The sequence below is a fragment of the Mytilus trossulus genome, chromosome 12 (genome assembly GCF_036588685.1).
Source record: "Mytilus trossulus isolate FHL-02 chromosome 12, PNRI_Mtr1.1.1.hap1, whole genome shotgun sequence".
In the NCBI taxonomy this organism is placed as follows: domain Eukaryota; kingdom Metazoa; phylum Mollusca; class Bivalvia; order Mytilida; family Mytilidae; genus Mytilus; species Mytilus trossulus.
This window is the reverse complement of record NC_086384.1, coordinates 45,367,026-45,380,102: the sequence shown is the minus strand read 5'-3', so window position 1 is coordinate 45,380,102 and position 13,077 is coordinate 45,367,026. Positions and strand designations below refer to the sequence as shown.

The following is a 13,077-nucleotide window of genomic DNA, read 5'->3' as shown; positions in this document are numbered from 1 at the left end:
AATAATCAATTTAAATACATCAATACAGTAAATCTAACTAACGTTTCATTGTGTTTCTGTAAAATGTAATCGTTTAAATCAACACTTCAACAGACAATTGTTTGTTTTCTTTTAAGAGACATTCAGCTTGCTTTTGATTATTAAAATCGTATGTTCAAAATTATAAATCAACGGTTTATACAATTTTGATTTTTTGAAATACTAAGGCTGTTCTACCTCATGAATAGATTGATGACCTCAGCTGTATTTAGCAATATTTTTAGGAATTTTTGGTCCTCAATGCTCTTCAACTTCGTACTTTATTTGGCATTTTAAAGTTTTTATATTCGAACGTCACTTTAGACGAAACACGCGTCTGGCGTATATATAAAAAATATTTTGTTTCTATGTATGTTGGCATTGTTTTTGTTGCACTTCAGTGTTCCTGTTGTTCCTTTGTTTTTGTCTTGTAGTTGATGTGTTTCCATCGATTTTAATGTGTAACCCGGATTGGTTTTCTGTCAATCGATTTATGACTTTTGAACACCAGTATTCTACTCTCGCCTGTAATTATTAACCATATTCTATTACTTATGAATAGCAAAATATGTTTGTTCATGAAGCAATACCATTTAGTGTGGTTCATTAAGGAACTTATGAAGGACAGGTGAAATTAATCATCTTTAATATTCTATTAACTTTTCAGAGATGTACACAAAGAAAATTGTCATATGAGGAGATGACAGAGGAGTATCCGAGGTATCCAGATATCTATGATATAAACCAAGACCCACATTTATTAATATCAGATAACATGGTTGTCGTAAGTGGATACTAATATTTTTGATAGTCACGTACGCAATATGACTTTGCTATGGAATAGTAAAAAGTAAAATCACAAAAATACTGAACTCAGAGGAAAATGTAATCGGTAAGTCCATAATTACATGGCAAAATCAAATGACAAAACACATAAAAAACGAATGGACAAGAACTATCATATACCTGACTTGGTACAGGCGTTTTCAAATGTAGAAAATGAAGGATTAAACCTGGTTTTAAAGCGCGTAATCTCTCGCTTTGATGACAGTCTCACCACATTCTGTTATATTTACAATGAAGCGTGAACTAAACAGACACAATAAATAAAATAGTCAAAATATGGGTACAGCAGTCATCATCGTGTAACAATTTCGTTCAATGCATATACAAACAATTAAAACAATTAAAAATTTTACATTGGAAATGTTAGCATAAAACCCTTGATTAAGTTGCCTATGAATTGAAAAACAAATTTTGCTTCTTGCTAGAAACCGTACTTTAGCCCATAATGATTTACTTTTAGAAATTGTGACTTTGATGGAGATTTGTCTGAATGGCACTCATACCACATCTTCTTATAACTATTTGTATAAATAATAACAGTAATGTGGATTCATTTATTTTCGTGGGTACCAATGTTCGTGGATTAAGAAAATCTTGCATATTCGTGGATATTTAATTTCGTGGTTTTGCTGAAGTCTGCATACAAACCTTTAGAAAAATTATCATTCGTTGAATATTTAATTTCGTGGTTTGACTGTGCCCACGAAATCCACGAAAATTGGTATCCAACGAATGATAATATTCAAATTTTAATACACGTGGTTATAACTATGTAGGGTCTTATACGTGCGCTGTATATATTGTATATTTGTTTGTATATGAGAGAAATTATATGGATATAAGAAGATGTGGTATGAGTTCATTTGCTCTCCTTTGAATAAAAATTAATAGGGACAATTTAAAAGGGATCTTTAATTACAGAGTAAATTACAGGAAACGTTTTATATTTTCCTCATTTATGAATTTAAATATTCCCTTTCATAAATGTTTTGTTTTCTCTTCTATAAATGAATATCGTTGGTTTCAATTTAACGAGAAAAAGCCGTGTGGCGTATAAGAGGTTGATTGTCGATAGAGTTCCTGTAACACGGATATGATTTGTATTTAAAGGACTTAACACCCTATATCAACCCATGCCCATATACTGTTTATCCAAATACACCAGTACCTCAAGCCTTCAATCTGTTTAGAAGTATGGGATTACGTCATCTACCAGTTGTCAGCCATGATGGACAGGTAGGATTATAAGTATTAAAACATTTATTCGATTGTTAGTCGTTTTCACATAAGAGTGTACTTTTATTACTTCATCATTCCTATATATCTTATTTTCTCTTTTTCTATTTGAAAAAAAAACATGTTTACGGCTGACGTATATTTAATTTCAAAGTTCGTTCATTATTCAAGGATTTGCGGTAATGCAGTTTCTTCTTTAATAGGATGAACACTTTTAAAATTAAGACTTAAATATTGCTAATTTTATGTCATAAATTGACCTAAAGCAGTTCCTTTGTCAATATCAAACCCTGTGTCAAGAAAATGCAAGCTCTGGATTGTCGTTTCAACTGGGAGATTTAAAATCCATGTGCAGGGTCTGTTTGAATGTTGCTATGTATAAATACACCCCTCTCGTCGTTTTTTTCTCAAACTAACCTCATCGTCAAAGCTGATACGATATTCCAAAGATTGCGTCTCCTATCAGATTTACTTTTTGAAATGCTGCTGCTTATAAGGAAACTACTGTTCCTATTTATTAGTTTAAACATATTGTATGGTTCATAATCACAAATGAATCAGACACAAATTTTACAACTTGGTAAAGTATCCTTATTTCCTAGTTGTTCGAGTCATACCTTAGACTGTTTCAAAGACGGCATTTTTTTATTGATTTTTATCAAATACTTGTGTCATAGATTACATGGAATCTGTCCAAATTGTCGGGTTTTTTTTATCGAATGTGACATTAATTCAACTATTTTTCGTTTGATGTATGATTTAAAACTAAAATATGTTCTTCCTTTTTATAATGCATTTTACCATGTTCTTAGAAACATTTAATATAAATATTTGTTGATATATACACAATAAGAAATTTGGTTAGGCCGATTCACTTCAGTTTAAATCAGTATCGTAATACTGTCATTTTATTCAATGCAAGGAATATTCACCAAAGACAGCAGGCATATAATTTAGAATGCCAGACGTATTTTGTTGAAAGAACACTTATCAGTGACGCTATATTTTATGTTGTCAACTTAAAAATTCTAAGTGAGAAAACGTATGAATTTCAAGGTAGTCTAAAATGCCGTCAAACGAAAAAAATGCCTTTCTTTGTCGGTGGTGATAAATCAGCTGTTGAAATAGAAAACTGACTTTTAGGTTGGGGTAGTAAGTCTGTTTTCAAACTAGAAAACTACCTTTCTTCGTATACGGTTATAATTATGATGTCAAACCACAAAACTGCCTGTGTTGGAAGGCGTAATAAATATCAAGTATTTTTCAGTGAAAGCTTTTTCTTTTTGTTATGTCATTGTTTTCAGTACCGTTATAATTAAATATACTTCCTAATTATCTAATTGACCAATGATCTACAGGTTATTATTCAAATGTTATAGGTCAAATTTCTCTTATGTCGCTTCATGTATTGTTTAAGAAAATACCATATTAATTATCAAAACAGGTATTTTTTTCCATTTTCCATTTCCTGCTTTTGGCTAAATATATATTTACTCTTGTCAAATTTCAATTTCACAGAAATATATTAATTATCTATTATTGGTCTGGTTAAAAATGTGTAATTAATATTCAATATCAAAGTACAGAATAAATTATTTTTTCCAACAGATTTAGAATATCAACATTTCGGTTTTATTGCTTCTTTGTTTTAATTGAATTGTACTTTAGGAGACAACATTACTGGGTGTTGTTTTGTTAAATTTGCGACTCGGTTGACGGAGCGTCAGCTGATCTGCAATTTGATGTGTTTAAGCTTTTGATTTTGCCATTTGATTACGAACTTTCCACTAAGTTTATTATTTTTTTCGAAACATAGTTTTGCGATTAATTAATTAATATAAGTACTGCCTGTAAACTTTCGAAGACAATACTAAATTCTTAAATAATATAAAAACAGAAGAAAAAAATTAAAACATATAACTCAAGTAATGTTAGTGATAAGCTTACAATTTCATATTATCAATTAAAGAATTGGTGGTATGAAATTTGTATTTTTTTATAAAAATTAGCATACTATATAGTGTGACATTCGATATATAAGTAAACTATTTGAAATTTGAAATACTCTGAATAAAACATTCAAACAAAGGCCGGACAATCTTTTGATCTTAATTATATGTATAAGTGTACTTTTTGTGACTAATCATAAAAATCTAGAGGTGGATGATTTCAAATTCGATATCACATTATTATTTTTTATCTAATAAATGGTAATTTTTTTCTAGAAATAAAACACCGACGAACATCATCAAAGATGTTGATACAAATTGTAAATGGAAATCTTAAGTAATCCTTTATTAAAACAGTCTATTCTTAATGATAAAACAATTATTTTTGACAGCGTTGTTTTACATGATTTATCGAAAAATGATTCTCGTCAGCTATTTTTCTAAAGTCAGTAATTGACACCTTAACCTGATATGAAGGGGGAGAGCCTGGCAACTGGATCGAATACAACATGGGTTTTAACTTTGCAAACGTTGTAAGCGTTCGGATTCTGCTTCTCAAATTTTATCAGTCATTACTAGAATTTAAAAACCTATTAGCTTATATTTCAATAGCAACATTCAATCTTATTTCTTAAAGTTTGTCAACAACCGCACAGTGCGTAAGATATGGTAATACTTGTATTCTTCCTCATAACACATTTCATATTGGATATAAACTCATCATAGATTCCAGGACTAAATTTAGTATATACGCCAGACGCGCGCTTCGTCTACAAAAGACTCATCAGTGACGCTCGAATACAAAAAAGTTAAAAATGTCAAATAAAGTACAAAGTTGAAGAGCATTGAGGACCAAAATTTCTAAAAATTTTGCCAAGTACAGCTAAGGTAATAAATTTTCAAGAGATCTTCGATACTTAATATTATTGTTTGTTTCCATATAAACATTAACATACTATACCAGAACAACAGTTATCCTATTGTAGAATGTATATCATCATGTGGGGGCTATGCGGTTTTATATACTTAGTAACCAGAATAGTGGCCAGTTCTTCATTTTGACTGATTGTGTTCTTTTCGCAATTGTAACGCTTTGACTCAGTCATACTCCAGGGGTTGGAGTCGTCCCCCCTCCCTCCTTCTTTCGTGGGAAAAGTTTGGTTGATTATATAGGGAATCACTGAAGAATAAACGTAGCAGTATCCCGCAGGTTTATAGCAGTTAGTGGACCCACTTCTAAACATTTTGGATCCACCACTATAAGTATGGTTTTTGTTCGTTACTTTTATTGGTATCATAGGCGATAAATGAGACTTGAGTATCGTTAAATTACTTTAACCTGAATTAATGACAAAATTTCAACCATATTTAGTTTCCGTCATCCATTCATAAAACCGTTCAAGGTCACCTTTGCCTATAGGTGTTATAATCTTTATTTAGTCATATGTTCATGATTCATTAATTAAAACTCAACTATCATAATACAAATTATGACACTATGGGGCCACTGACTGGCGGTGAATTCGTCCTTTGATCTTATTCAATATACCTGCAGCGTGATCATTCCTGTGGCAGTAACTAACATCTTATGTTCAGTGGTTGTCATTTGTTTATGTGAGTCATAAGTGTGTATCATTTCTTCTTTATATATATATATAAATATAGTTGTAGAAGGGTCTAAAAACAGCACAAACAACATTTTCCAAAAGACCAAAAGAGTGAAAAAGTATATTTAAACAAAACGCATTTGACTAACAGGTCGAACAACTGATGTTCTTTAACCCTGCTGACTGCCATTGGCGATTGCCAAATAAAATTGATCACAGGTTGTAACAAAATGGATCTTATTATAAATTTAATACGTCACAGAAAAAAAAATTGTTAACTTGTGGACAGGATGTTGTGCCACAAACATCCGAAATTTGTTTGACATGCACACGTATAAAAATTGCGGTTTTTATCCAACGCAGTCATAGGTTTGAACGTAGTTTTCAATTTAGACTCGTATATATAAATATATACAACTCGTCTAAACATCAACCCAACAATGTTAGATCTGTACATTTGCTTTCGCAAATTTTTGGTTTTCCCTCGCCGGGATTCGAACCCATGCTACTGTGATATCGTGACACCAAATCGCTTGCATTGCAGCCGTCTCGCTAGACCACACGACCACCTGGGCTCTCAAAAAAGAGCTTTCGCTGGCTATGTGTTACCTTTCCACGTCAGTTTTAATCTAGCGGCGTACTACAGTACATGATGTAAAAGCATGAAGATGTTATTGTTACAGATCAGCTAAAATATCTATAGTAAAGGATCCTACAAATTAATGTAAGATACAGTCACAGAAAATAATTATATTCATAAGTACGTCTGAGTCAGTGACAACCCTACAACAGATGTATCCATCGGATCTCCATCAATGATGGTGATACATGGCTGTGTACATAATGTATATACAACTCGTCTAAACATCAACCCAACAATGTTAGATCTGTAAATTTGCTTTCGGAAAGTTTTGGTTCTTCCCTCGCCGGGATTCGAACCCATGCTACTGTGATATCGTGACACCAAATCGCCTGCACATATATATATATATATATATAGATTAGACCATTGGTTTTTACTGTTTGAATGGTTTTACACTAGTAATTGTTGGGGCCATTTATATCTTGCTGTTCGGTGTGAGCCTAGGCTCTATGTTGAAGACTATAACTTTACCTAAAATGCTTTACTTTTATAAATTGTGACTTGGATGTAGAGTTGTCTCATTGGCACTCATACCACATCTTCCTATATAGTGTGTGTATTAAGACTAAAACAGAACCCTTAAAAAAAAAACCTCCAGAACCATGTAAGGTTAATTTTCTTCGTTTTGTTTGCAACCTCAATTTTAATAAATTTCATATCAAAAGAATATATATCGGCTTTGATAAGTCGATGCGTATTGGTTTCTTACTTGTATTAAAGTAGTACATATTCGGGGGATAACGACCAAATCCAAGACTTCATAAGTATTGGGTAACTAATATGAAACATGTTTTCGCATTCAAGGAGCTGGATACAATCAGATTTAACCAATTATGTGTGGATACGTGTATTTATATGCACTGGGTCTTCTTTCGTTTCTTGTACTGTACTCCTGTGACAAAATGCTGTCATTTTAGAGGAAAGTTCGGCTAGCCATAAAACCAGATTGAAGCCACGGTTTTTCTCAGTACGTCATGTATCATGTCATGAATATAGCAGTTGTTAGCTACAGTCCGTTTCTATGAATGATTGCGTTTGTATTTGTTGTAGTTCAGTGCTTCTTTTGCTCCGTTGTTTTTCTCGTATAGTATCATAGGCGGATCAAGGGGGGCCCGGGCCCCTCTTTGGTGGGAAAAATTTGGTTGATTATATAGGGAATCATTAAAGCATGACTGGAGCGGGCCCCCCTTAGTTCAGTCAGCACCCCCTCCCCCCCCCCCCCCCCCCCCCCCTTTAGGAAAAGTTCTGGATCCGCCACTGAGTATATGTGTTTCCCTTGGTTTTCGTTTGTTACCTGTTTTTGTTATTGCTTAATCGAATTATCAGCTTTGAACAGCGGTATACTACCGTTGCCTTTACTACGCATACCGAATTATAGATGCATAGTAGGATTGGTATTTTACGCTGTTAATGCTTCCATATCGCTCCGTTTGTGAAATTCCCTCTTCGCTTTCAAGCACGGTTTGTATATTCGCAATGAATTTAAGTGTTTTGAGCATTAGTACTACTGTTGCCCTTCACTTATAGTAGAAATATCTATCTACATTGAATGACACTTACTTAAGCATAATCAAGCTATGTTCTCTTTTCTCTTGCTTATATTGACGCATATCGTAATTGTATGACACTAGTTAATACATAAGGGGTGTGACCGTATTTAATGTCCCTCAATTGCTGAAATCATTAACCTGACAATTTTCGAAAATAAAAGTGACTTACATTCGAAAAAGATACGTACAGTGTTAACCAAAAAGTAAAAATGTTTTGAGCACAGTGACACGTTTACTTTACTTGTATCAGTGAACGAGGCTTCTCTTTAATAACAACTGAATATAAGGTATTTTAAACGTATACTCATTTATAACATATTTACACGAAGCAAATTGTAACGTTTTTTATGAATGATGAAATATGATTCTAAAGCATTACATTTTTTAATATTGTTCAAATTTATGCATTACAGACAATATCCTACAAACATGAATCAGTACGAGAATTAAGTACACAACGAAAAATTCAATGGGTGGTTTCTTTTATATGAAAAATAGTATTTCTGAGTTTAACTATCAACTTTGCACTTCATTTCCTTAAGGCATTTTGTTGCAAAGTTTATGTTTGTTATACGTAACATAAACAATTTGAATTAAAGTATGTATTGATTGTTTAATAATTCATATAGGTTGAAATAAAACAGATCCGCTACTGTCATTTAAGAGAACTTTGTTATTATAAAATCACCAATATATATATATATATGAAAGAAGATGTGGTAGGATTGCGAATGAAATACACTTCACAAGGGACCAAATGAAACAGAAATTAACAATTATAGGTCACCGCACGGCCTCCAATAATGGCCAAGTCCATACCGCATAGTCAGTTATAAAAGACAAAGAAAATTAATTACCAATGTAATACAATTCAAAGGAGAAAACGTACGGCCTTATTTAGGTACAAAATTAAGAACGAAAAACAAACATTTCACACAGCAGCAAACAACTACTTCTGAATTAAAGACTCCTGACTTTACACATGCACATACAAAATAAAAATATATTCAAAATTTCAGAAAAAGCCTTTTCAATACTGTCTGTATTTCACAAAATTATAATAAATATTTCCTTCTTTATTTCAGCTCATGGGTATGATCACTAGACATAATTTGACTCATGAATATCTAGAACATATACTTCAAGAACGTGCGTCCTCTTAAAACAAATGTTAGAAATGTAATTAATAAATATAAATAAAATTAAGATATACTACTTACGCATTTAATTAATGTATCAGGTCATTGTTAATTAACATTTAAACTCTTCTTTTTATAGTGTTGTCAAAATGTGTATTTAAATACAGATGTCTGGCATACTTGTAGAATACTTAATTTTGAATTAAGCTTAATCTTTTTTCATTATTTTGTTTGAAATCTGTGATAAAAGAAATACGTTTTATGATTTTGAACAAGACTTATAGACCCAATGGGTCGGATGTATTTTATTGTATATTGATAAACTGTTTTTATATATGTCACTATAATAAAAAAAATCTTACTTACTTACTTACTTTTTTTAAAAGAAGAACATAAAATAATTGAAGAGTGAATACAAAGGTTGGGGATACCATGTAAAATTGAGAATTGAAAGGGAGAATGTGTCAAAAAGGTTCGGTAAAAAGATATTTTCGAACTTGTCAAAATCATGGCTTTTAACAACCTATGTTTCCGTGTATCTCTTCTAGTATCAAGTAATTAACATAAAAAAAAACAATTAAAAATTAAAAACCAGTTTTTCAGAAACCAATTGAAGGTCTTTCCAACAAATAACCATGTATTTTTATATGAAAACATTCAAATCGAGTTTAAAATGTCATTTCCAGAGTTGGATTACTACTTACTGTGAGTTGATTTCAAAAATATATTGTTTCTTTACATTTTTTTGTAAATAATGGACATCATGCATTACTTCCGGTTTGAAAAATGTCAATTCCGGTCATTTGATAGTTTACTTGACACTGATTTCAAAAATATATGGTTCTATATATTTTTCTATATACCAGGTTTAATCCACCATTTTTTACATTTGAAAATGCCTGTACCAAGCCAGGAATATGACAGTTCTTGTCCATTCGTTTTTTATGTGTTTTTGGTATTTGATTTTGCCTTGTGATTATGGACTTTCAGAATTGATTTTCCTCTTAAGTTCTACTATTGTGATTTTACCTTTTACATTCAAAAATGTCAAAAACATAGCTACTTCCGGTTTACATGGGATTACTTCTGGTTTCTTTGTAAAGGTCATATGGCTTTATTGCAACTAAATGCTTGATCATGCGTACATATTAAGTAAAGGTCAAAATCTAGATCGTCAAATTTACTTATGCTCAGTTGCAAGATCATACACCAAGGACCTCAAATCAAAAGACCTGAGATGTTAAATATATTTGGTTAATGGGTTATATCATCATCATACGCATATTTTTGAATAAAATAGGGGAGAAAATAAATTTAATGTAAGCGTACCCTTTTTATTAATATGTTTGTGCTACGACATGTCGCACTTAACAATTAAGTAAAACCATATTGCCGATATCTTATATGGTGTTTTTTTAATTATAATAACTGAATATTTGTGGTGTAAAGGGAACTATTCATTTCCAAACTATGTATTAGTATTTTAGCATGCATCCCTTCACAACTATAGTTTTTTGTATACATAAACTATTGTACATATACTTGCAGAATAATATGAATCAAAGGACTTTAGACAACATTTTATTTTTATCAAAAGATTCCATTATAGCCCCGGAACTTTCCCATGTTGGGGAAAATCAGACGACAAAAGGCCCGAGACCACAATTAATTCTTCTATCATTTCTTTATAACGTTTTGTCGCATTAAAAAAAATTCAATTGTTCTTTTTGTCTATTTTTTTGTGTGAGTAATGTACAGTTCAAGTCCCAAAACATATGCAATTTTCAGAAAAATTGCATGTTTACATCATACAAATTTGGCCAATACACATCCATACCCCTATAGGCAAGTCAAGAGATGTTCCGAAAAGTGAAAATATAACCTTTTTGCACCTGGCCTAATCACTCTTTCCTTATTAAAATCAGTTAAAATAAAACATCCAAAAGTTTATTTCAGCTCTCTTTTTTCATTCCCACCCCAGAAAAGCTAAGAAATGAATGAGAAAGGGAAAGAAAAAAAAATAAAGAAAAAATACACTATAATTAAAGGGAACTATATTCGTGAACAACGAAAAGCGGGGTCATTAATTGTGGTCTTGGGCCTATTAGGGGCCAAAAACTTGACCAATTCCAATAAAACTTGACAAGATTTAAGCTTAGTGTTTTATAAGTCAGTTTACAAAGTTTCATAGCCATATGATATATATTTTAGAAAATGTGGCATTTTTTATATCTCAACTTTGGTTGCTGAATTGTGACGTATAGATAGAAAAATTTCAACTTTCACATTTTGGCTTCAAAAATCCCCCCAAAACACCAAATTGCACTTTTTTTATGTCTCAATGTATAAGATATTATCTATTCAAAGTAAAGGATAGCATACTTAATGTATGAGACTTATAAAAAATTGAAAAAAGTTAATTTTATATGTGCCTATGCCAAAAAATAGAGGTTTTCAAATGAAGCCAGGCCTTATATGAAATGTCATATTTTCCACTTACAACAATTTTCTGAAGTTGTTAAGTTAAAACAAAACATTTAACATATCATAAATATTCGTTTCATGTAAATATAAGTTTCAAATAGTATAACACATGAGTTTTACTTGGTCTTAAGCAATGTCAAGCTTAAAATAACAAGTTGTCAATTTAGGCCGTTCCCTGTATTTCCATATTTAATTGCATATAAATGATATTGGAGATGGAAATATGCTTCTTTTTGCCCAAATCCTTGCTAAGATATGATCAAATATGAAGCCTGGATGTAACAAGACTGTTGCTTTTAACTATATATGTAGACAGTATGGTCTGATGCAAAGTTTTTTCAATTTACTGTTTAAAACCTGCATGAAATTTCAGTCTTAAAATGCCAATATTTTAACCACCAGCCATACAAAAGAAGAAAATAAAGGTATTCTGTGAAACAGACAAGTTTAAACAACCAGTAATGAGTGCTTTTGATATAGATTCAGTGCAATCTGTTTAAAGAAATACAATTTTAAAGTGCATAGAACTTCATATTTCACTTGCTTCGTATGGACCGCTAGACCTAGACTATTAAAACAGCACATTTTGCACTCTTTTTATGCTTTTATCCACCTTTCTTTGTGTTCAGAGTTCACAAATGAGTAAAACACATGAAATAAATACCACAAACACAAATAGATATCAGAAAAAAAATGTCAGAGAAAAATTAAGAATGCTGCTTTTGCGAAAATATTGAAAAAAGTGAAAAAGCTACTTTTTGGGCATACTAGCTGAAAAGTGACTTTTTTTTACAAATTTCTATCAAATAAAAGTGGAAACCATTTCTTCTCACATAGTTTGACAAATAAATACCAATAGATCATTCAGAGAAGTTGTCAAAGTATAAATTCAAAATTTGCTGAAATGCACCTCTTAGGCCCGAGACCACAATTAATTCTTCTATCATTTCTTTATAACGTTTTGTCGCATTAAAAAAAATTCAATTGTTCTTTTTGTCTATTTTTTTGTGTGAGTAATGTACAGTTCAAGTCCCAAAACATATGCAATTTTCAGAAAAATTGCATGTTTACATCATACAAATTTGGCCAATACACATCCATACCCCTATAGGCAAGTCAAGAGATGTTCCGAAAAGTGTAAATATAACCTTTTTGCACCTGGCCTAATCACTCTTTCCTTATTAAAATCAGTTAAAATAAAACATCCAAAAGTTTATTTCAGCTCTCTTCTTTCATTCCCACCCCAGAAAAGCTAAGAAATGAATGAGAAAGGGAAAGAAAAAAAATAAAGAAAAAATACACTATAATTAAAGGGAACTATATCGCGAAAAGCGGGGTCATTAATTGTGGTCTTGGGCCTATTAAAAGTGGATGTTTTGGGATGTATAAATACGCAGCCACGTCAATTTTAAAGGGACACAAAATGTATGCCCGGTGAAGGCACTCTGCAAGAATAAAACTTCTTTCGTTTTTGAGTTGGAGATCAACTCCAGTTTTCGGTGTTGCTCAATTTTTATCTATAATTAGTTTTCTATGTTGTTGTTTTTGTACTATTGTTTGTCTGTTTTCATTTTTTAGCTATGCAGTTATCATTTTGTTTTCGAC

At 31.6% G+C, this 13,077-nt stretch overlaps 1 protein-coding gene across 1 annotated transcript in view; it reads left to right on the top strand.

Annotated features, from left to right (window-relative positions):
* LOC134692662 (H(+)/Cl(-) exchange transporter 6-like) overlaps positions 1 to 9,306 on the top strand; it is a 56,871-nt gene extending 47,565 nt beyond the window's left edge. The window contains exons 22-24 of the mRNA XM_063553131.1: positions 686 to 802; positions 1,975 to 2,100; positions 8,935 to 9,306. Of these exons, the coding sequence (XP_063409201.1) occupies positions 686 to 802; positions 1,975 to 2,100; positions 8,935 to 9,012 (321 nt within the window). The 3' untranslated portion in view covers positions 9,013 to 9,306. The remainder of the gene's footprint in view (positions 1 to 685; positions 803 to 1,974; positions 2,101 to 8,934) is intronic.
* The last annotated feature ends 3,771 nt before the right edge of the window (positions 9,307 to 13,077 follow it).